This window comes from Microplitis demolitor, chromosome 3 (assembly GCF_026212275.2).
Source record: "Microplitis demolitor isolate Queensland-Clemson2020A chromosome 3, iyMicDemo2.1a, whole genome shotgun sequence".
NCBI lineage: Eukaryota > Metazoa > Arthropoda > Insecta > Hymenoptera > Braconidae > Microplitis > Microplitis demolitor.
In genome coordinates this window covers 9,020,482-9,046,227 of record NC_068547.1, presented here as the reverse complement: position 1 = coordinate 9,046,227, position 25,746 = coordinate 9,020,482, and the positions used below count along the sequence as shown (strand labels likewise).

The window sequence follows — 25,746 nt, the reverse complement described above, 5'->3', positions numbered from 1 at the left end:
ACTTTATCTGAGAAAGTTTAGGTCTCCAAAAAAATTCTCTTGAATCAAGAATATTTACCATTCGTCGAGAATTTTTTTTTTCTGTGCACAAGCTGTTTTGATAGACACTAACATGTAAACTTTTTTTTATTAATAAATATTTGATATTTTTCACTAGCAATAACTTCCTTCGGTTTTTTAATTATAAAGATTGATCAAAAATGTATAAGACTATTATTAATATAGCAAATAATTAAATATGTCATAATAAGATAAGGCATTAATAATTGGATCTCTGTCAATAATTGGTGCTTTTATCTCAGCTACAATTTTTGTGAAAAGTTAAGGATACATCAACTAGTTCAATTAAAGACTAATTCGTCCAAATATATACTTTTTAGATAGACTAAAATTAGATAAATTTCTTTGGCCCAGGATGATATTAGAAAATTGAAAAAAAATAAAATTCATTGTTTTTTTTTATGTAGGTAAGTCTCAAAACTAAAATCAACTCGGATCTATTGCTTACAAAATTTTCAATTTTGAATCTAAAACCAATAATTTGGGAAATTCGTACAACTGTTTTCAAAAATGAATTTTCATCAAAATGTATACCATGACATATCAGGATACAGATCAAAGAATTAAACGAGCACTTAAATAATGATTGAATATCCAGAAATGATTGACAAAAAAAAAATTTATTTCTCTTACAATGGCTTCCATAAAACATCTGCTGATGTAATAAATAATTTTACGCAACAAATCCATATACTTGTGTAGCATATAATCACAGTTTTAATTAGGAAATCAAATTGAAATATAACTTAATTAATCATAAAATGAATGTTTTTATGCAATCACATTAATAATTAATTAAATTATCACGTTCACTAGGCAAATTAAGTGGTCACATAAGATAATTTGGCAACGCTGCAGCCGCCATGACGCAGTGGGAAGCCGGGGGATGGGTTTGAACACCATACTACAGTTAGAAATATCTACAAGTGACAAGAGATAGAGAAGTAGAGAGGAAGAGAGACCGTATGCTGGGCATTGGACTTGAGTTGAAGAGAAGAATAAAAAACTAAACACGAGGTTTTGTACAGTGAAATTCTCTAGGCTAGCTCTCGCCTTACTGAGAGTATCCTTTGCTATGTGCCGTCCCACCAGTGCCAGTGTGTGAACCTCATTTTAGTTACATTCTTTCTCGTTTTATCTCGTTCGTATTCGAGACCTTCGTCTCGCTTACACTTAGAGCATCGCATTCTATTTAAACTATTTCTATCTCATTTTTTCAAGTATCCTCCTCCGATCTTCGGGCTCTGAAGTCCAGGGTTCCTAAGAGTTTTTAGACTGCGGCCTCTCATTGTTGTGTAAATGTAGACCAATGGCGCCGCTAGACAGGGTATTACCTTTTCACTTTTAAATGCTAATATCATCATAAGATACAAGTTAGAGTACCAGCTTTTGCCATTTCTATGTTTATACATTAAAACTGAGAAACACTAATGGAAAAATTACAGAAAAGTTTGCAGAATGGACAGAAGTTTCTCTAAATTGACTTATGTGATATTTACGGAACAAGACATGTTATTTTTAGGCTGTGAATTCTGTAAACCCAAGTCTGTAGTTTGTACATTTTGAGGCTATGATAACTATAAAGTTAAGTTGCAGAAGTCACAGAAGTATTGATGTGAATAATGCGGAGCGACTTATGTAAATATTACAACTAACCAGGGAATAATTAATGCGTGGGCAATTTTTTATAAAAAAATTTCAATTTTTAAATACTTAGTAACTTTTGAATATATTTTCTTAAAAAATTGCTATAGAGTAACTGCTGAAAATTCGAATGAATTTATTATAACATTTTATAAAACCAAAAGACAAATCTTTTTCTAAAATTTCGAAAAATGTATGTTTCCTTTTTTAATTTTTTGAGGAAAGCTTAAAAAAAAAAAATAAATTTTCAAGGTAAAAAATCCAAAATATTCGAAAATTTTTTTTTTTTAAACCAACTTCTAAAATTATAAAACTACTTTGTAACGAGAACATAATACTTGTGTAGATTTTACATGAACTATCAGTAAATATTGTATAAAGTATAATAATGCAAAGTAACTATGTACTACGAGGGTTCTCAATTTAATATTTTTGACATAGACTAACATGTAAAACGTCAAATTTTTGAACTGATAGAAGTATTTATTTGATATTAATAAATGCATTTATTTGAAACAGTTTTTCAGCCTTATTTGGCTGAAATAAGCATTTATTTGGCTCAAATACAGATTTATTAATAGTTAATAAATCTCATATTTGAGTTAAATCACTGTGATTTTTGACTACAGCGCCACTTTCTGTTTACAATACCTTTCAGTATACTGTCTAGTATAACAAATTCAAAATATAATCAACTAAATATTATTTTATAAATAAAAAAAATGCTGAATATTTTTTTAATTAATTACCGTGCGTAATATTTTTTTTAAAAAAGTAAACTTACACGGGACTATAAATTATTTGTCATAACCCTACTTCATTATGTTCATGTGTCATTTCCTATTCAAATAAGCCATTTATTAACTATTAATAAATATATATTTATTTATAATTTAATGTTGCATATTTATATTTACATAGATATAATTATAATTGTGAATTTTAATAATCTGTAATAATGTTTCTCATGGTAGAGCCCTGAAGAAGTCAACAAAGTTGACGAAACGTTGGCGATAAAATAAAAAGCTTTACATCAGTTTTTATTCATCCATCCAATCCTATTAAACTAACTACGATAAAGTAAAAATATGCCATTTTCCCATAATTATATCTGCTAGTGTTACATTTTTTTATTTATAAACTAGTTTTTTTTTATTTTTCATCAGAAAAAAATTTTATATTTTTTTTTTCGTACATAGGAACAAACTTCATCTAACTATATATTTTCTCAAGTTTTTTAACGTCTTTCTAAAATTATAGATACTGTAGTAGAGGGAGACCTTGAGCGACTAGAACCTGGTTTTTTAGAGAAATCTACTGTACTAATTTTTATTCTCAAAATACTCGATTAATTTAAAAAAAAAAAAAAATCGGTCTCAATTATTACCAAATTTGGTTTCACAAGAAATATAAATTTCCACAAAAAAAGTTATTAAAGTCATTTAAAAAAAAATCGATTTCAATTTTAAAAAAAAAGTTATGCTGCATAAAAAGCGATAAATAAATTTTTAAATTTATTTTCTCCAAAATTGTAATCATTTCCTAGTCTTTTTATGAAATCTATGGATTATATTTACAAAAATAAAAAAAAAATAGTTTTTATGAGAATAATAATATCATCATCAATAATCGCGTATGAAGAGCGCATTCTATCGGACAATCGCTCAACTCGGTTGCCTCCCTTCCTTTTGATCTTTACGAGCACGCCGAGCGACTCCCACTACCACGATAAACCAGCTTATAACCACACAGCGTAGCCTTTACGATCCTCAGAAGTGGTATCATCTAATAATGACTCTCATAAATGTCACGATAAAATCAACACTGGTAATATTTCCTCGGTAGTTATACATAATGACAGACGGTGAATGATAATAAACTATACAATCCAAACAAATCATAAAGTTATAATAAGTCACGTCGCAATAATCAGTAAATATACACTGAAACTTGTTTATTACCAACAATGAGTTGTATAAACAAATAATGTCTTTATAAACATAAGTAGTCAATTACGATGAACGATAAATAAAATATCCTATAAACCATAAAAGATTTCGCCGCATAAAGTAACACTTAATAAATATAAATATTCAATAAAATTTTTAGTGCTCGTAAAATAAAAATGTTGTCGGGAATAAAACGATTAATTCAATGAACCATTCATAAATAGTTACTACTGAGAGAAAAAAAATATAATTCAAGTAATTATTTTTTGTGCTTCCATATGCACTAAAAATAAGAAACTTTTTTCAGAAATTAAATTGATAGTTTTTATTTTAAGAAAACTATTATTTTATTTCAGTAATAAATTTTTAGCAGCATCGATTACCTAAACAAGCAAATATTTCTTCAATTTAGTCGATACGTTCTCGAATTTGTTACGATTAAAAACTTGAATTAAGCAATTATTTGGTTAAATAAAAAAAAAGAATTGAAGAAAGATATAATTAAAAATTAGAAAAAAATTATTGTACGAAGAAAAAAATTTGTTTTTATAAAAATAAAATTTCTTTTTGGTATCGATGAAAATATAAAATATAATAATTTTTTTGAGAGCTACTTCTATAAACTATTAAATATTTAAATTTTATTGTTTAGTTGCGAAAATTAATATTTAAGATGACTAACATCGATGGATAAGAGTTTATTAAATAATTATCGAAATAAAAAAAATTTTTAATATACCGTTTTTAAAACGAACTAAAAAGTATAAAGTAATATTTCTTACTCTCATGAAGATTTAAAACCACATACAAATTTCGAACTTCTTACAGGCAGTCCTGAAAATTTATAATTGTGAATTTTTAATAGTTATGAAAATACTTGTAAGATTTAAAACGAAAAACGTGGGGCGCATGCAATATATAACTGTAAGAAGTGTGGAGAAGAGCTGTCAATGAAAAAACTTACCAATCAGTCCATATTATTTGCAATGCATTAAAATTGTTAGTTGAACTATTAATGCATCAATTATCTGTTGCATGCACCCCACGTTTTTCGTTTCAAATCTTACAAGTAATTTCACACTATTAAAAATTCACAATTATAAATTTTCAGGACTATCTGTAAGAAGTTCAGAATTTGTATGTGGTTCTAAATCTTCATGAGATTGAGAAATATTATTTTATACTTTTTAGTTCGTTTTAAAAACGTGGGATATTAGAATTTTTTTTTATTTCGATAATTATTTTCTGCTTTTTAGTATTGTGTGAGTGAAATTTTGAAATCGATTTTAAAGGCCTGAATAAGATAATGACGAAGACATGCGACAAAGTTCAGGTTTATTTCGGTTTCTTTTCACTTAATCAAATCTGAAATAGAAAATCGCTATTTCTACCTGCCAATATATCAAACTCATTTTTTATAAGATTTATACTTCAAAATATTAAAACAAATCAAAGCCAGATTCTTTTTAATTAAAAATTTGGAATATATGACTCTATTCATGGTGCTGGAGGTCCTAGTCATCACATTCTTTCCATTTCCTTCATTGTATTTTCATTACACGGTGTTTGTTTATCTGTCATCCAGTTGTGAACTATATTCAAGAATATAACTCATCCAGAAATCAGTTTGAAATTAATTATAAAAAATTCCTACTGAACAGACAAACAAACAAATATGAATTTTTTATTCGATTTTTTTTCATTTGTTTCTGTTTTTTTCGTTTTTTTCTTCCTCTTCTAATGCTTCTCCATCTCATTTAAAAAAATTTTTTTTTTCATTTTCTTACATTGTCATCTAATTTTGAGCTTTGTTCCAAATTTCAAGTCTCTAGCTCATCGAGAAGTTACTTTAAAATCAATTACAAAATTTCACCCGAACAGACATACATAAAAGCGAGTTAATAAAAACGTGGTAAAATATGATTTCCAATAAGTCACCGTGGCTGCGAACTTTTCTTTAGCTAAGAAACTGTTTTTCAGTTAAGAATTTTTTCGTTTTTATTTAAGAAATTAATTTTTCAGAGCAAGAGAGTTTTTTTTTTAAACCAAGAAATTTTCAGTTTCGTTTCAAAAATAAATTTTTTTGTAACAAGAGAGCTTACTGTCTTAAACCAAAAAAAGTTTTTAAATCAAGTGTTTTATTTGTCTTGAATCAAGAATCAAAATTTTGAAGACAATATTTTTCTTAACCCAAGACAACGGTTTTTTCTTTGTAAACACAATAAAGAATTTCTTGCCCCAAGAAAATTTTCGTTTTCAATCCATAATGCAAAAAATTTCTCAGGGCATGTAAAAACTTTTTTTTTGGGACGAGCAAAACTTTTTTTGCATCAAAAAATCCTTTTTTTTTATGTGTGTCATAAGTTTCGTGCGATCGGTCTCGATTTGAATCTTAGATACGATAAAATTATTTATTTAGAAAAAAATATTTTTTGAGGTACAAAAATAATCTAAACAACATTCGATAAAAAAAAGTCATCTAATAATATTTTTTTGACAAAAATATTTTTTTTTAAATATTCAAGTACCAAAATCAGGCATTTTTTTTTTTTTAAATATAAATTTTTTTTTTCAGCGTAAAAAGATATATTATAGTTTCTGTTTATTTTGGATGAAAAAAATTATTTGTTGAGATAGGTCAGGGTCTGATTGCAGGAAGGAAGCAGTTAGGCCTGGTTGAAGTCGTTAAGCCAAGTTTACGAGGTGTTACCGGGAGCGCAACCTGTAAATCTCGAAGCGGGTGCGGGCGCGTGCCAGTGGCGGCCCTTGGCGAACCAGTATTAGTAGAAGAAGGGGTAATGGGTTACGTAAGCCAGCGGGGGAGCCGGGCACAAGACTATACTTGCGCCACTCACATCTTTATGGATCGTAAATGTCTTCGTTTACAGCCAATAAAAATCCTCTTTCTTGGTTTTGATAGCGCAAACAACTACAGTATCACTCTATTTGTGTCGACAAATTTAACTGCGCTATAAACTTTTATTTCAATTCGACTTTTTGTCATTTTACGTCATTAAGATATATTATAATTATTCATACATAAAAAAAAACATAAAAATAAAATAAAAAAATTTATCTTAATCATTTATTTTTAGTAGTCATAAAGACTCATTTTATAGCCATAAAATTACATTGGAGCGACTTTTTAGTAAACTAAGTGTGCAATAAAACTGTCGATAAATAAAAAGGAAGATAAGATGGATTATAGACAAGTGTTGGCCTAGCGGAGAGACACCGAACTTAATGGACATGAAAGGACGTAAATAAAACAGTACACTAATCGAGGGTCGGTAACAGAGAGTCCTTTAGGAACTCGTATGTTATGACATAGTACTGCCACCTGTCGTTTAAATGACCAATAACTGAAAATAGTTCCGCGTAGGACTACATCCATCATGCTGACCGATTCCGGCGGTAACTTTTAAATCAACAGTGCGTTCATTTAAACAAAAAAAAAAAAACGGAGATGTAATATAAGAATCAGGTTAAAATTAAATATTTGCTGTATGAATTATTAGACATTAGAATATAATTTTCACGGTAATTCAAATAGTCTACTTTTAACATGATCATGCTTCCAAGTTTGATCCCCGCCCCCTGACCACGCCTACACATTCATCGGGGATGGGCAGCCATAACTAAGAGAAACGTAGTTAACACTTCTAGATGGCGCTACCGACACACTTTTGCTGAAATAATCTGAATACTATTTGATTTGACCGAATACTTTAATCGGCAGCAAATAATAGTCTTGGAATTTTTTATTCTGACGAGAGTATAATTGATACATTCAAGTGGAAAGACAATGCACTTTTTTTGTTATTTTTTTTTTTTTGTTTTTTCATTCAACATAATAGTCTGATCGTGCTCTCGATTGTAAGATAGTTGTGTACCTTTTGCTATGAATAATTTAATTATTCTCGTTTGAATACAATGGGGCTGCTATTTACTTTTTATAAGGAGGGGCGCGAATTGTTGGGAGAGGGTACAGAGACCTGGGTCTAGCTCACGTACAATTTTGTAAAGACCACAATCCTCTTTCTCACATACTTATGACGTATAAAAATATAAACAACTTAATTTTTTGACAATGCATTTAAACACATATACGAATATAGATATGTATATATGTATGCATTTCTTGGGTAATTCACAATATTATGAAAACAATATAAATTATTGATGACAAAAAAATCTGGAAAATTGTTGACCCTGCGGACCAGCCCCTAAATTTCCCGCTGTTTTACTGTTTCTAATACTCTTCAGTACATTTGTTTTTTTTTAACCTTTACAAGTTCAAAAAGAGTTATGTCCTGCTTTGAACTACGGAAATTCAAAAAATTAGAAATAAGGTAACATATTTTTGAAATTTTTCGCTACCGATGTCTTTTGAACTAACGAATCGATTTTGATGATTAATGCGGTGTTAGTGTAGTCTTTCAGCTTTCGATGTTGAAATAACTTTTAAATCAATCAGTTCATAAAGATATCGAATTTGTTAGAAAAAACATTTTTTTGAATTTTTTCGTCAACGATGTTGTCGCTTAAAAAAACTACACGAAAAGAACATTTTCCAATAATTTTATTCCTAAAATAGCTCGAAATACACATTGTTGATCATGCTCAATTTTTTTACAAAATCTAGAAATATAAAACCGCTTCAAATATCACATCAAAGATCCAAATCGGTCCATCCGCTCAAAAGTTATAGATTATTTACACACATGCATACACTCAGATATGATCTTCAAAATAGTCAGAATAGTTTCCTAGGACTTCAGAACGTCAAGATCTGTTCAAAACTCACTTGTCAAAAATCGGACTGAAACCAATGACTACCCTTTTTTGAAAATTTTCAATTTTCTTAGCAAAAAGTTAAAAATTTCTTTGAAAACAGTAACATTCACTCTAAATCTAAAACAGTGACTGTTCACTGTTTTTCAGTGGTTTTCGATAAGACGATAATAATTGAAGAAGTCGGAAAAAATAATGCCAACTGTAAGCTTTAATAGCGTGCACCGCGTAAACCGATAGAGTTATATGAAAACAATGTATTATGGAATTATTCCTTTTATAAAAAGATCTATCAAACTGTAGCAACACCATACATGTCTATCTTCTAAGATTAACACAGAATAACAACAAATACCTGGGTGAAGCCCAGGTGGGTTGCTATAGTATATTATAAACTGCAGGTATAAAGACACGTATTTTGAATTTAAAGCATATTATTCAACGAAACAAAAAGTGAATAATTTTTCCCAGACGTATTACTTAGCCAATGTTTCGCACGAGTTTCGCATTAATTTAATTTTTTTCCCCCGTTGGTCTTTTCATCGAGCTTGTAAATATACGTACCAGGTTTACTCAACAGACAACGAGTTGCCTCGTAATAACAGAATGGTATGTGTATACGGCACATTTTTCTGTTAAACCATGCAGTCAAGCGGGAATCTCGGAGTCTTCCGATTGGTGATTGCCGTTCACGGGTCTTGTTGGAAAAGACTTGATGCCGCCGGCTGCAGACAAACGAGAATTACTGCTATTAAGTGCGAATGAACACTCTCGTATACTCGAAACGATTTGTGTCCAGTGGCTATGCGATCAAGCTATGGCAATCGATTGGACACTAGTGTGCAATGTGCACACACATGCAGAAACATTCAGGCTATCGAGACGAGGGCTGGGCAAAATGGAGTATCTTCAAAAATATAGAACTTGGGTAAACTTTATTCATATTTTTATGATTTGTAGGTTCTATATTAAAGTATTAAAATCCTTACAATTCTTTTTTCCATCTTCGTTGGTTTCCTAGCAGACAACTTTAAATAAAAAAAATTTAATCTTTGAACCAACCAAACTGATTTAATTAAAAATTTAATATGTTTTTAAATGAAATCCTTGAAAATTCTAAAACTTGGAAAACATGTTTCATGAAAAAAACAAAGTATGAAAATCATGAGAAATGAATTTTTGAAAGTTTTCTTAAATCCTCCAAAAAATTGTATGCATGCATGTAATATTTTAATCTACTCTAAAAGTGAATGGGCGAAACTGAGTAGTAAATAGTGAAGATTAGCTAATTTTCATTGATTCAGCTTTCGAGAGTATATTTGTATATATACTAAGTATACTCTTTAAATCGGAAGTAGTGAAACCACAAAAAAATAGTGAATAGCCACTGTTACAGATCTAGAGAATACTGATTATTGACAACAGAATTTGAACTCATCTGTAAAATTTAGAAAACGTATTGTAATATTCTTATCACTCATAAACGTGGATTGCATATGGCATACTCTGAGAAATAGGATTTACCCATGAAAAAAGATCGTCCCAGAAAAGTTCATAACAGTAAACTTCTAAATTTGAGACAATTCTGAACTTTGAGTTAATCATTTTTAGAACTCCCGGAAAATTCAAGAGTGAAAAAAATTTCAATCTCCAGTTGATTCTTGAACAGTTCTAATAGAGAGTCAAAAGACTTCCATAATTGATTTTAAACTGTTTTTAATGCCAGGAAATTTAAAAATCGAGTAATTTTTGTTTAGAAAAATAAAAAAAATGTGCCTGGAAAGTACTCAGAAATTTTTTTCACACTTGAATGTTTTCAGTTCGAAAAATAATCAACTCTAACAAACTTCAGAATTGTCTTAAATTTGGAAGTCACGGTAATCGACCTTTTTGGAATATTTTTGAAACAATTTTTTTTTTTTTTTTAACAAGTAAATCTCTTTTTTAGAAATTTCTTATCGTTTCCTATTATAATAGAATAGTCATCACTGTCAGTGTATTCCAAAATTAGAAATTCATCTTAATATTAACCTGCAGTTGTTTTTGAATTCTGGATAATCAGTAATCAATTGTTGTACTTTTTATTATCCTTATCTGTTAATTCATCTCTTGTAACATTCAAAATGAAAAATATTTGTTGCATATTTTTTTATGGCAAATATTTTCCATATTTTATTGAAAGTCACATTTACCTGGCCTTCGCTTATAACCGTTTTTTTTTTATTGAAGTATTTTTTATCAATATAATGTTCAATATAATTAATCAAGAGTACTAATTAATTTTTTTGCAATAAAAAATATTTCATAATAAATATATAAGTTGTTCGCAATAATACCTAGAGTTTGAAAAATAATTTCCCAGCTTGTGACAGATTATTTCATAGTTAAAAATATTAAAAAACACTTTCTTAAGTAGAATATATTACGTTTTAGTAAAAAGTTTTAAAACGAGTCAATAACTGGTTTGCCAGAGATATACTGTACTTTTAAAATTCAATCAATGTAAAAAAAAGGCAATATATCTAGTTATCTATGAGGCATTTTAATGTTGTGTCGGTATTAAATATTGAAATATCCGATTCTCACGTGATGTTTTCACATTACCTTGATCACGACGACTCAATCATCAGTCCGATACATGCTCAATTAAAATATGGCATGAGAATAGCAATAGCTAGAAAAACCCTACCATCGCGTTTCAAAGTCTCTTAGACAATCACAGTACATATATCTTATGTTTGTTTGTGAGTGCGGTGCCTAACCCGGAAACTATAACGTAACTCGTGTCGTGCAAGTTTCAAAATTTCCATAAACGCTTCGTTCGGTCTCCTATCTGCATAAAATCACACGGAGATTGAAACCATCCGAAATTTACATTACGATCGCGATGGCACTGCCGTGCGTTTTATAACGTCTCTTTACTGAATTTCAAGCCCTAGTAGAATCTGTAAGCATTTGTTGTCATCGTTTCCTGTGACGTTTACATTAGCTCATTCTGTTGTGTATCCATCAGTTCTCGGAATAGAAATGCTAGAGTACATGTACTAGTATGAAGCGAAAAAAGGAGAAGAAATAAATAAAAAAAAGGTATATGAGATAGGATATCAGCAGGCTTATTTCAGGGTTCACAACCAGATCACAAATCAGACCCTAACTGGCGCGCTCGTTTTTTTCTCATTTTCTTTTTTTTTCTTATTTTTATCTGTATCTTCAGTTTCTCACTCTTTCCTCATATGTTTTTCTCTTTCCATATTTTATTTTATATTTTTGACTTATTTAAGATTGGAGAAAAGCCGGCATGAAAAATAGTTATTTTTAAAAACATCTGGACACATCGTTTACTTCACACTTTTATTATATTTCTTTTAAAGTTCCCGAGATGAAAATTAAAAATTAAGAAAAAAAGAACATTATTCATTTCCGTATGACTTTTATTTTGATAATCGAGACATCAACGAGTGTCGACGTTTTGAGGTCCTAAGAAGATATTCTGATTATTTTCAGGATCATGTCTGGGTATTGTAAGTATAGATGTGTGCATGTGTGTGAATATTCTGTGCCTCTGAGCGCGGCATTTGAAAGGACTCGTCAAAAGTTAGATACCGTAAGAATTTGAGATTTATTGCTTTAGTTGATCTGGAGTTATTCTAAACATAGCATTCTAGAAAAAATATTTTCGTTTTTTTATTAACTTTTTAATTTCAGACTGGTCGATTCCAAATGTCATCGGCTTCCAACTAAAGTTTACAGAATTCTAGAAAATTCTTCAAAATGAATTTGTTTAAAAAAAATAAGGTCGAAAACTAAAAAATTGCGTACTTCCTACCCGATTTCGATTTTACTCGGGTCTTTTTATTTCAACATAAAATAAAAACTAGTTTTCTCAAACGGTTCAAGAATATATGTCTCATAATATATTTGAACTGGAAACAGGGAAGTCGGGGTTGTCCCGCAGGGTCAACCGTTTTTTAGACTTTTTTTTTTACAAAGACGACGAACTCGTTAACTCACCATTACGAAGAGGAATTTAAAAATAGTAAAAAATGAAGATAAAAAATACGGACAGTGTCAAGGGAAAGTGCAGAAAATCTAAACACGCAGACCTTTTTTTATGACGGATTTCGAAAGTGAACCCAGAGAGCAAGGGTCGTAAACCGGCGAGTCTAAGTAAGGGTATAAGCCTCAGTGACCCTTAAAAAAAATAGAAATTATTCCTAAGAATCACTCAGGGCAATATAAGAAAATTGGCAGCAACCAATTCCTGTTGACCTGCCGCGCCTTTGGAAACTTTCTTTCCACGAAATATCGTAAAACATTCTGTTTTTTCACTTACAATACCTATGAGTATCATAAAAAAGCCGGACGTTTCACTTTTTCTTTTCTCGAAGGGAACAAAAACACTGAAAGAAATAAGTTAAAACGATATAAGGGAATCACGGGTGTGAGTTTTTATGCTTTGCGTGATACGGATATACTCTCCAAAGGGAACTACATGAAAGATGGCAATTAACGATCGTAAATTAGATAGAAGGATTGTGAGCCCTACGTAACGTTGATTAATGTCGCTCTACTATACACTGAAAGAACAAACTTCAAAGCTTTTCGTAAAAAATAGAATTATTTATTTTTATAACTATATGTGTGTATATATAATTTATACACGGAGCAAAAAATATGAGGAATTTGACTTAGAAATGTGAGTTAATATCACCAAATTTACAGTGTGAATTTAAAAAGCTATTGAAATTGTGTAATTTTTATCTTAAGAATTAAATTTTTATTTATAATTAGTAATTTTTATTACTTGAGTATGCAAATAAATATAAACTGCGTTAGTAAACTTGACTATATGATTAGTGAATTTTACTATACAATGATTTTTTTGTCTTAGTCACAGGGTAGAATTCGTAGCTACTAAAAAAACAATTTTGACTTTATTTTTTGACCCGGGCCACTGACTTTTGAAATAAGCAATGAATTGAAAATTTTGATTTTAATGGGAAATTTTATTTTTGACTTATAATCTTTGAACACATCTAAGAATTGACAAATATGATCATTTTTAACTCAATTTTCACTTTAATACAAGTAACAAAGCATATTATTTTTCAACGTTTTTTTGAAAATACAATAAAAGTCAAAAAAAAATTTTTTATTCAGAACTTCTCTTTGGCTTTCAAGAGGACATTTTACAAATTTTAGAACAATTTCAAAGAAATTTCTACGAACAACCGTTTCGAAGTTATTAGCAATGAAAAATTGATTACTGACCAAAAAACTGGATAATCAGAAGGTTTAGGAAAATTTTGAAAAAATTTGTACATTATTAATGTTTTTTATCATAGTGATAATTTTAAAGGTCTGGAAATTGATTACTGCTATAAATTTGTATTAATTGATCTTTTATATCTTCGTACACGGAAAGAATTTTCGTATGAATATTGCCATGTTATTTATTCTAAAAATTACTCTAAATCGAGTAATCTTGGACCATTACGACTTTTTACTTTTGAATTACGAAATTTTACTCTTTCAATGAGTAAAAATCAACCAGATTAATTTTTACTCATACTTACGAGTAAAAATTACACCTTGCGGCTGTCTAAATGAATTCTCTCTAGTTCAATTTTTACTCGTCGGTTATAATAAAAAGTTGATGATTCAATTTATAAAATTTATATTGAATTACAATAAAAATTACAATGAATAGGCTGAAATTTTTATAAAAAATTTGAAAACCATCTAATTGCCTTAGAATATGAATTAATATAAATATTTTGGAAAAGAAAAAAAAATTACTCGTATTGTGTTCAAAAAGGAAAGATAAAAATTTTTTTTTTAATTTTAAAATAAATATTAAGTTATAGAAAGATACAGAGATCGTCTTTTTTTCCAAGCCTACGTTTGTGTGCGTAACATGTCAGTTGTCGCGAGAAAAATAAAAGACATTTTATCGAAGCCGATATTAACCGAAGATTAACGGAGACTACTGAAATATTACTCTGCGGTTTAGAGTAAAAATTACTTCCATATATTAGAAAATTTATTCGAGTTAGAAGCAGTTTTTCATCAAAAAATTGATGGGTTTAACAGAATGGTATATTGGGGAGTAAAAATTAATCGCATGGAGTAAAAATTAATAGATTAAGATGAGATATTCACAATAATCGATTAAATATAAAATTTGTACAAAACTACTCAATAATAGAGTGAAACATAGTTTAGCAATATTAATATTTAAACAAAAAATTTAAATTTAAAACAAAAACACCAATTTTTTGCAACGGCCCAGGATTACTCGAAATTAAAGAGTAATTTTTATCAAAAAATTCTTTCCGTGTATAAATTGGTATTTTATCGTGAAGAAGACCAGTGAAATAGTATTGAAAGTAATAAAATACCAATTTTTCAGATATAGATCTGGTATTAATTACCATTCTGTGATTCTTAATATATACATTTGATAATAAATAATAAAAATAATGCATTAATTCGCGTTAGTATTTTTTACGAAAATGTGTTAAATATTATCGTATTTTAAAGACTAGTTTTCTCCGTGAATTTTTAGATTTACTGCGTGTGAGTGTGATTAAGCGTGAATAATTATATCTATGAATAGAAAAAGAAATACTTCAAAAGAGTGAATAAAATTTAAAAAGTGATAAAATCCTTGACTTGTAAATTGTTTGGTTAAGGTAAAGTAAAAGAGAATGAAAGAAATAAAGGTGAAAAAAAAAAAAACGGAATATACACCGGCGAGAAGTATAATCATGAAACTGCAACATTTCAACTTTAAACATAACGCACCAGAGGGACTATCTCTTTTTAGGTACGTGTTAAGCGCGGGCGTGCTCGAGCACGCGAGTGGAATAACTTAGCAAATTATGAAAGTGCACGCTCATACGCGGTTTAGTCTCATTAGATATACCGTCGAAAGATATCTTTCGAGACAAAAGGTGTTCATACTGAAGATCGCTCGTTTTCTAGTGGTTCATTTTTTTTTATTTTAATTAATCACAAAACTACTGCTTTAAATAAGTAGGTGAAAAAATTTAATTATTTTTAGTAATTATTACCATCTGTCATAAATATAATATTATTTACCAAAATTATTAGTTTTGTCTTATTTTTTTTTAAATAATAATTTTAATATATTTCATATTGTAGATAAATGAAATAGATTATAGAGAGATACTTGCGACTAATTTACAGTTATAATTACATTAATTAATTTCTATACCGTATCATAATTTTTCATTAGTTAGTAAAAAGTATTTTGTTTCTAATATTTTTCTGACCGGTCTAACACGAGTTTCTAACACAAGAATTTTATTTTCTAAAATAAGTTTTTTTTACCGTGATTTCAATTTCGAAAATACTTTTTATAATTTTTTAAGTTTCTAGTTGCCGCACTATTCAGTGGAAAATTTATTCAAATAACTGGTATAATAGACATCAATTATTTAATGAAAAAAAAAAAAACAATGATTAATCATGCTAAATTTTTTAGGATTTCGTTGGTTTTTACCAGGCACTTAGCTAGTGTGCAATTGTAATTGGGCCCACTAGGACAGTTTTATAATTATCAGAGAGGATTGCAGTTCTGGCGATCATCGTTATCACTCTATAAACTTAAAATAGTTAAATTTTCACTGTTTTTCCCAGTGATCTACTAATTCACTGAACAAAAGTGAACATCATGTATAAATAGTGAAAATTTTACTTTTTACACAGTAGATTTAATACTTTACTTTTTAACAAATAATTATCATTAAACTATTTAATACTAATAACTACAGTGAATTTCCTGTTTTCATAAGTGCATCATTTCATTGGATAAATGAGTGTATATGCACTAATTCCAAGTGGTCGACTTTTAGCTGTGGCAAATAGTGAATATACACTGTGAATTAGTGATAGTTCACTATTTCAGGTTTAGAGAAATAGGCTTTGATTTGGGCCGGTCCATCTAACGAAGAACTTAGGCAAGACTATCCTTCCGAAAACTATTTATAATTTAACTATTGTGGATACTATTGTTTGAGTGTATGGATAGGGGAGACATAGTTATCAAACCAAATTAGATGTGATACGATTTAATAAAAAATTGATATGAATAAAAATTGTTTGCTGTTTTCAAATCTAAGGACGATCAAAAATAGACGAGATAACAGACAGACAAAGCCTGATTTTGGTTTCCATAAAAACAAAAGTTATCAAAATATTTTGAGAATAAAGTACAATTTTGATTGTTATAGAAGCGACCAAAACCAAACTGAAAATGATTGAAAACCAGTTTGAAAATGATCTAAATGATGAATAGTACAGTCAAAACTCAATTAAATTTCACATGTTAATTAAATACAAATAAAAAATAAAATTAAATAGATATAACTCGAAATTCATAGTTGACTTTAAACCGATCAAAATTTTCGACCCGGAATTAATAGTAACTAACTCAGTATTTGACAAAAGTAACATTTTAACTACTCTAAAAAAGGAGGGTAGAAGAATCAAATTTTTAATTAATTGAGTAACTAATAAAAGTATTGCTTATTTTCTTCTTACTGAAAGTATAACTTTAAGCTTTTTGCTAAGGAGATAAATCACTTTCAAAATTGTTAATTTATTTGGTTTGTATGGTCGCACTGTGGCCTAAAAAATTAAAGTCTTCCGTATAAATCACCATAGATATTATCTAAATTTTTGACTACTCTGTAAAAAGTTTCTATACGAAATTGAATAGAATAATAATTAATTATGAAGTAATAAATTTACACGTTTGAAGTTGGGAATTTAAGTCGTAAAGTATAAGTGAAATCAAAAAGAAGTGGGCTTGTAATTTAAATTTAAAAACGTAGTATTATAATATTATTTTTGAAAGAGTATTATACTGACCTTAGTATAGCTGTGTACATTGCGGTGCTAACAGAGAATGGTGCGGATTGGCATTGGGGTGGTCAGGGGGGCTCCGGTGCAAGGCGTACCCCTAGTTGCCCCCCTCGGGGCCTCCACCACCCCCTTGCTGCTGATGCGCTGCCGCCGCAGCTGCTGCTGCCGCTTTTTGCGCCTGTGCCTGTTTTTCCTGTTCGTTTAATTCTTTGATTGCTTGAATTTCTTTTTTTAATTTCATCCGCCGATTCTGGAACCATATTTTTATTTGTCTTTCTGTTAAACATAGCGCGTGCGCCATCTCAATCCGTCTCCGCCTTGTGAGGTAGTGGTTCGTGTGAAATTCCTTTTCTAACTCCAATGTTTGGTAACGCGTGTAGGTTTGACGACCGCGCCTGCGTAGCCCATTCGCACCTGAAACATCAGCATACAAAAAACGAGTTAGACCAGAATCCATACTAGTGTAGTTTATATCTTATGCTAATATATCACCCGTCTTTTATTCTCTAAGTAGATGCTCTGTTCCTCTGCATCAGACACACAGATAAGAGAGTGTACAGTATTGGCTTCGATTACATTCTATAGTCCGTATCACTTTTATTCTATAATAACTGTCCCATAACCGCGAGAAGTGACCATATTAATTAAACCTTCTTAGCTTCCGGAAATTTGCCGTGTTTGGATACAGGTTTCAATTAAGGTTTAACAAAAGTTTATTCAATGAGATGAATATAATATTTTTCAAAAAGAGTAAAAAAAATTCAAAATACTGTTCAATGATATTCACAAAAGTCATTTTGAAATTCTTAAAAAACACACTCTTTTTATAAGGTCATGGGGGTATCCCATTTCACCCCCTTTCCCTAGTAGCATTATCCATATTAACTGATCACTGAATTCCAGAACTCACATAATCTCATCAGGGTAAAATAATTGTCATTTTAAGAACCGGTAGTGTAATTATTTCTTTCTGGACTTTTTAATGGCGAAAACAAATGACTAATTAAAATCACTAATTAGTTAAGAATTTATGTCGGAAGAATGTGTATAATAATATTAATAAATTTAATCAAATAATTAAATAATAACAATAATAACAACAACGATAAAGACGATCTATGTGAAGAACATGTATCAAAAGAATGAGTAGTGGAAAATAAAGTGTACACGAAGTGAAGACACATACAGTGGCTTTCAAAAGTATACACTGCATTGAACAGCCACTTGGGTGCTGTAGTAGAATAAGCTCCGTCGGGGGCGCGAGCTCACCTTATCGGCCGTTACTGCCTCGTAAAACGTCCGTTTTGCCTCTGGCGCTACTCTTTGTGATCCACTCTGAAAAATGTTGTTGTTTCCAACTCATATCACACAACGTTTTTTTCTGTCCTCTACTTTATTTATATAGTGTGTATTTTTTACAACGTATTCACATGATCTATATTTTCCAAACGTATAAAGCGCACGACAAAAGGAAAGTTATGTTTTTTGAGAATAAAAGTTTGGAGTAAAAACCCGCCCTAAAATTAATATTTGGAAAATTCAAGAACTGCCCATTCTATACATACTTATTTAACATATTATATTTAAATTATAAACTTTTGTCACAAAATGAAATTTAGTAAAATTTGGAATTTCGGCTCTTTTCCCGAGTCGAAATCTAAGGCATTCTTTGAACCTAAGTGACCATTGAAAACTTTTATTAGGCTTTTTAAGACATACTCATGGTGAAAGCTTGAAATTAACCAACTTAGACTTACACAGGTATGAATTAGACCTATAAAGACATATATCGTGAAACGAACGAACTATAAATTTTTTGAATCGACTCTCTGTTGGTCCCAGACTGCTTCCAGGTCCTATTCCACTCCTAGGTGTCATTAATATACTGATCAAATCGCTGGATCACTTGCAGCAATTTTTTACTAGCCTTGTAATTTTTTAAATCGACCCTCTGTTAGTCCCAGGCTGCTTGTGGGACCCGATCCCTTGGATGTCATTTGCCCACTGGAGAAATGACTGAGTCACTTGCATCAGTTCTCCATTATTCCACGAATTCAACAATTTTACCTTTTTGTAATATTCCTTGCAAGTCCTTCCTTCTGTTAAGTTTAGTTATGTTTGTTTCACGGTTTATGTCCATGAAGATCTAATTCATGCCTCTATGAGACTAAGTAGATTCAATTCAAGCCTTTGTAAGTCTAAGTAGGTCCATTTCAAGCTTTAAGAACTATGATGTCCTGAAAAGTCTAATGTAGGTTTTCAATGCTCATTTAGATTCAAAGTATGCCTCAGATTTTAACTTAAATTATGTTTATTTTGTAAACTAAACCTTCCACCTGTATATTTAATATCGAATCAAGTCAATTCACGCTATGAAAAACCACTAGTCTGACATGTAGTAATAAAATTTATCAGTCAAAAAAATAACGAGGTAAAGTGTCAGGGTCGAAAAAATGTTGAAGCGAAGATATATACGATGAACAATTGGAAGGATGTAAACGTGACTAGTCTGGATGATTCGTGATTGCAATCGCATGCGTGGCCAATCGTAGAATAGTTTCGATTTTCACGCTGCACCTCTCCTCCGCTATGTATTCACAACTCTGCACCAGCTATAGCGAATACGAATCATCCTTCCAATAAATGCATCATATTTACAATTGTATTGTAACATCGGTCTGTTATTGGCACAGGGTGGAAAGAGAGGCTGAAAGGGACAAAAAATGAGGAATAACTAAAAAGTGGAAAAGAGTGAGAGCAAGCAATTTTGTAGCAGTGACGCCAAAATATAACTGGGAAGTGTGAGTAGTCAGAGAGGGGCAGAGGAAGTTCATATCGGCGTCATGTTTATTATAGCGAGGTAATCAAGTAGCCCAACTAGCCACCCCTTCGGGGCTTTTATTCCTCTATTTTTGTCATCTACCCTCGCTACATCCCTTGATTCTCACTCCACGCTGTCATGCCTGCATCGGGGTGGAATGGGGCTCAAGTTATGGCGGAACGTTTATAAGGGTTATTTGTCACCCACTCGCTTGCGCACGTTTTCTATCTTGCTCGTTGTTCTCGAAAGGTACTTGAGCACGTAGAAGGGTGGTTCTCTTCTTCAACTTTCCTCCCCTTCTTAACTTATAAATAAAAGAAGAGGACTTCCCTCAATTAAGCTGCCCCCATCCGTCTCTTGAAAGTAGAAAATGTGACAAGCCAAAGACCCTCGTCTTCTACTATTGAATTTACTCGCTAGTTTGCTTCTTTTTTTAACTTTTCTCTGTATTCTTTGATTCCGATACTTTGCTGACGAACTTTCTCTTTTAGATTTTTCTTGAACTCTCCTGTTTTTCTTTGCCCGATAGAACGTTCTCTGTTATTCTAGGCAAGTCGCCTTATGCCAGGTCGATAAAAGTTTAGGCTGGAAGGTTAAACTGACATTCTTGCGGGTGGAATAAGAAGAATGAGAAAAGAAGCGTGCGTGGATGTTTAACCAAGGGGTTGGATAAATTTAATGCTGAACTCGTGAACGTGCTTTATCCGGTGGGTAGATGCCAGAAGAACGAGAAGCATTCATCTACAATGTGCTGTGCGGTAAAAGACGGCTTATTCTTAGAGGGTTGAAGAATGAGAAACCCTAGATATGTCCTAGATGACTGAGAAATATTTCCTCTCATACTTTTCGAGCACTACACTTGAAGAATATCGAATGGATTTCGTTTAACGGATTCGAATTTTTGGGAAAACGATTTATTATTCAAGAAAGATTGCTTAAATTTTTTAAATTTATTTACGCTAACGAAAACATGGAATGTGTTTTATTTACCTATTTATTTATTCCATATCTTCAGTTGAATTTTTTTCAATATCAATACTTTAAATATTTAAATCTATTTCAGAAATTCTCATGAGTAATATTTGAGTATAGCATAGTTTATGTAACCATAAATATGGAATTACTCTTTTTTTTGTCTACGTGATACTTTTCTTTTCATTTTCATTTTAATCCTAAGAAAAGACTCTGATGAGACCTTAGTGTACAGAGAAAAATGGAGATAAAAACTGTACGAATTTTTATTACGCTGTCGACCAAACTTGAAACAGGAAGTTGAATCAGTGTATAATATTTTTTTGAGTGTAGCGTCATCATTTTTTGGCGACTTATTTCAAGTTTAATCGACAGCATAATAAAAATTCATTCACTTTTTAAGCCCATTTTTCTTTGTATGATATATACGTCATAAGGTCCTAATAAAGGTAACCTGAAAAGAGCCTAATAGTTGTTTTACGTTACATGTCTCCTCGAGCCCCTATCAGACAAACCTTGTGAGTTCCTCAAAAAGAACAAGGTTTTGCTAGGGTTGGACCTGACCACAATCTGAAGAAGATCCAATGATAATTTTTAATCGGATAGCTCACCTTTTGGCATTGCAGGGTGCAACTCGTAGCTTGTGAGAAGTCCTACAAAGCCCTATGTCTATAATAAGGCCCGATTTATTTGGTGACCAGCTAATGCTGGGGTCTAACATTGGGTCTTGTCGTCACTTTTTGAAAATAAATACCCTTTAGGTCCCATTTGTGCACATACCCTACCAGCGTCCATTTACCATTACTGGGTACAAGTTTTGAAATTGTCTTCCAATTGATGTTATTTTTTCTGACACATTAAATGAATTCCGCTATAGGTGTCATTTGTATTTATTGCACTCAAAAAAAACTACAAATGCTGAATATCATTTTCGAATGTTATTATCGTTAACTTTTTTGTGGGTACGCAATAGATTTTAAAAGATAGTGTCTGAAGCTTTTGATAATATTTAATACTGTTAAAATGTATTCAATCACTTTAAGATAAACTTTTGTACTTCTTGGTTATGATCACAGGAAAAGTTGCTCCATAATCAAATAAATAAATAAAGGCAATTTTTTTTTTGTTCATAGTTTTTCCGAAATTTTTATTTTAAACTTTTAACCGTTGCTGTCGTAAATGCTAAAAAAGATCATAGTATAGAATAAATTTAACAATTGTGTATGATGCTGGTCAAACTTTTAGTTCATTGACTTTTTATTTTTGCTGAAATATTAGAGCTAACTTTATTTGGCATTTCAGCAAAAAGTTTTCATATTTTTAACTATAAAAGAGTGACGTAAAAGAGAAGACCGCTGACAATGTTGCCAAGTTATACGACAAGAGCCAATATGTTAATTACCGCTGAAAATTTGTTATTTAAACTACATTGTCGTTTCAATCACAGAAAACAATGCCAAGTCTTTTTTTTTTATTAATACTATCTATCTTCTGTTAATAAAATGAATAGAAAGGCATGAAATTTTTGTACATGCATTCATGTGTAGTGAACAGAAGTTAAATTATAGACAGGAATCAATCAAATTGAATTAAATGGCATGAAGAGAAGATAATGGTAATGCTTTCAATCCTACATGGTAACCAGCCCTATTTTTCCAGAAATTGCAATTGATACTACGAAGAATGGGAATGATGACCATTTTTCTAGTAATATTTATCATGTTACATAATAACCATGCTACTGGTGAATATCACTTTGTAACATAGGAATCAATGCCATGCAAGAATGGGACTACCTTGGATTTGAAGCAGCTCCATTGAATGTGCAATAATTCCAACGTAGCATGGGAATCATTTCCATGCTAGCTTGGCCAGCGCTACCATTCACTATTGGGCAAATTACCATGTCAAATAAATAATACTTTTCAAAGTTCTGTGTCATCATGATACATGCATGCAGAAATTATTCTTGTTTGAACTGCGATGACGTCTTAGTAGCGCCAGACCATGTCGGCCACGACAAAAATTGAAATAGGCACATGCAAAAATTACTATGGCCATAGTAAAATTGTCAACGACCATATCACAAATTACTGTAGCTATTGTAAATTTTACTATGGTAAACTCCCAGAGTTGGTATACAGAAACACATCTTATACTCTGATACAGTTGGACAATATGAGCGTACAATAAACAAAATATTCTTCAACAGTCTATTTACAGTCTTTAAAAAATTTAAATAATTTTGATCCCCCTGAAAGCTGATCAAGCTCCCCTATTACATTATAATTCGTCTGAGAGACATTTTCAACCCTCTGAATGTAGATTTTTATGATACTCAGTTATTTAAATATCGATCAAACAAAATCTTATTCGCCTCACAGAAACGGCAAAAAAGATAAGAGGAAAATTATTCAAAGCTTAAATTTTAAATTTATAATAAACTATTGTTAATAAAATTAAAAATTTAAAATTCAAGATTTCAGTGAGATGATTTATATGTAGATTTTGTTTGATTATTTGTTTGTAAAATTTGAATGCTTAAAAGTCAGAAATAAACAAAAGGAGGTCTAGCTCTAAAAATAAAGGCGGAGAAGAGAATTGTAGACTCAAGACGAAGGAAGAATGAAGGAAAAAAAGGAAAAAGGAATGATGGCATGGAGGGAAGTGGTGCAGAGGACGAAGGCAGTAACTCACGCCCCCGAGAGGATTACCTGCCTTGCCGAGGCTGGGGAAGGGTGTACCCCAAGTTGAGCTACGGTCTTGCTGCGTAGCTACGCGTTTCTCATACTAAATGTCTCCGACTCATGGACCTCGTTGCGTACTTGTACGTCTGTTACTTTGTATATCATGCTTACATACACACTCACATGTACATATAAAATCTTCTTGCCGACTGTCGAGTTTCTCGGGAAACAGTGAGGGAGAAAGTTAGGATACACAGGGGGTCTTTTATATCTATACGCAATAAGGGCAAGACGCAACTCGGCGTCAAGTTTTAGGGAACAAAATTATCGTAATTACGAGGCTTGGCATCCAATTTTCTTGGGGAATGTGCACCGAAGGGTTGAAAAGGACGAAATTCATGGGATAAAAAATTGTATTGTTAAGGGGACAAATTGAGACGAAAAAGTTATCGTTGTATAACTTGAGAATTTTGTTGAGGAATTTTCGCGAGGACTTGAAAAGGTCGTGGGAATATAACTTGTGGAGGAAAAGTTCCAAGGACAAAGCGAATAAGAGAACAAGTTGAATAAGTGAGTATATCGACGATACCCGAAGTTACGTGACACGAGCAAGAATGTCGCGCCAGCAGAATCGAAAAAGGGTACAGTATAAGAAGAACGAATGAAACGCTTCTGAATAAGATATCGGCTTTACGTACATGTCTTTTTTTTGCCTTCGGACTCTCGACAGAGCGGTCCGGTCGATCCTTATACGTCGTTTCGACCATATGGGACACACCTTGAGTCTAGATTTCACGACAAAAGTCTTCACCGTTTTTACGATTCTCACTTGTATCAAATACTAAACTATACCTTAAATTATCTGACCAAGGAAATACCAAATACTAAAAAAATAAAAATGATACTGTTTTAATTAATTTAGAAATTATTATGTTTAGGTCATCATGTGACGTACGAAGCCAGGGTCCTGTTGTTTTAAAATTACATTGAGGTATTGTCACCTACTTTGTCAGTGTTGTCTCTAGTGTCCTATGAATATGTATATATATCTTGGGTGTAAATAGGATCATATACAAATTTTGAGTTCCTGTATAGATGCGGAAATTTCCCAATGGAATTCATGTATATGGTCTTTGTACTTGATCTTATTCGCTCAATGCACAACCGACTGCAGCGCTTGAGCGGCTGTTTCATAAACACTAAAGTCACTGTGTACTTCATTTTAAGCTTTCTCTTCGTGTTAATAAAAGATGTAGAAAAAAAATTGTAACAAAAAAAAAATTTCATATTAAGGAAAAACTAATTTCGCAAAGTTTTTAATAAAAGGTATAAAAAAATTATTCTTTTCATATAAAAATCCCTTATTTTTTTTAATGACTTGGACTGGGACTTAAATACGTTGAAATTTTTTTTTTAATGATATTCCATGTAAATAAAAATATTTTCGGTTGCCTTTAAAAAAAAATTTTGATTTTTATGGGCAAAATGGGTATTCCCTAGAAAAGGTGAAGAAAAATTTTTTTTTAAATTAAATAAATTTAATTAAATTAAATTTTTTTATGAGTAATTTACATAAAGAAAAGTCACATTTTACATAATTATAGGATGTGAAGAAAGAAAAAAAAATTCAATAGTTTTTATCATAAAACAAAAGTCATTAACATTTTTCGACTGAAATTTTCGATTTTTGAAAAATTTTATCTACTGACTTGAAATTACTAATTTTTTATTTGCTAATGACTATTTATTATTAACTTATTAACAAAGTGAAAGATTTAATTTAGTTTTAATTCCAAAGAAGATATTTTTAAAAAAGCACCCATATATTTTTTAAAGTAATAGATTAAAAAATTATTAAAAGTTAATTAAATTTCAAAATTACAAAAATTTTAAATATTTTAAGTTGATTATTGGAATACATCTGTAG

The 25,746-nt window shown here is 30.8% G+C and overlaps 1 protein-coding gene across 5 annotated transcripts in view; it reads right to left on the bottom strand.

The window, feature by feature from the left end:
* Positions 1–25,746, bottom strand: part of LOC103579963 (homeotic protein ultrabithorax) — a 265,005-nt gene that overhangs the window by 32,767 nt on the left and 206,492 nt on the right. For 3 of the 5 annotated variants that reach the window (XM_014440499.1, XM_008561535.3, XM_008561536.3), the window contains one exon: positions 17,346–17,753. In XM_014440499.1, coding sequence (XP_014295985.1) covers positions 17,437–17,753 — 317 coding nt within the window. In that variant the 3' untranslated portion in view covers positions 17,346–17,436. Of the gene's footprint in view, positions 1–17,345; positions 17,754–25,746 lie in introns of those variants that run through there. The other 2 variants (XR_008403381.1, XM_014440500.2) reach the window with 2 other exon arrangements.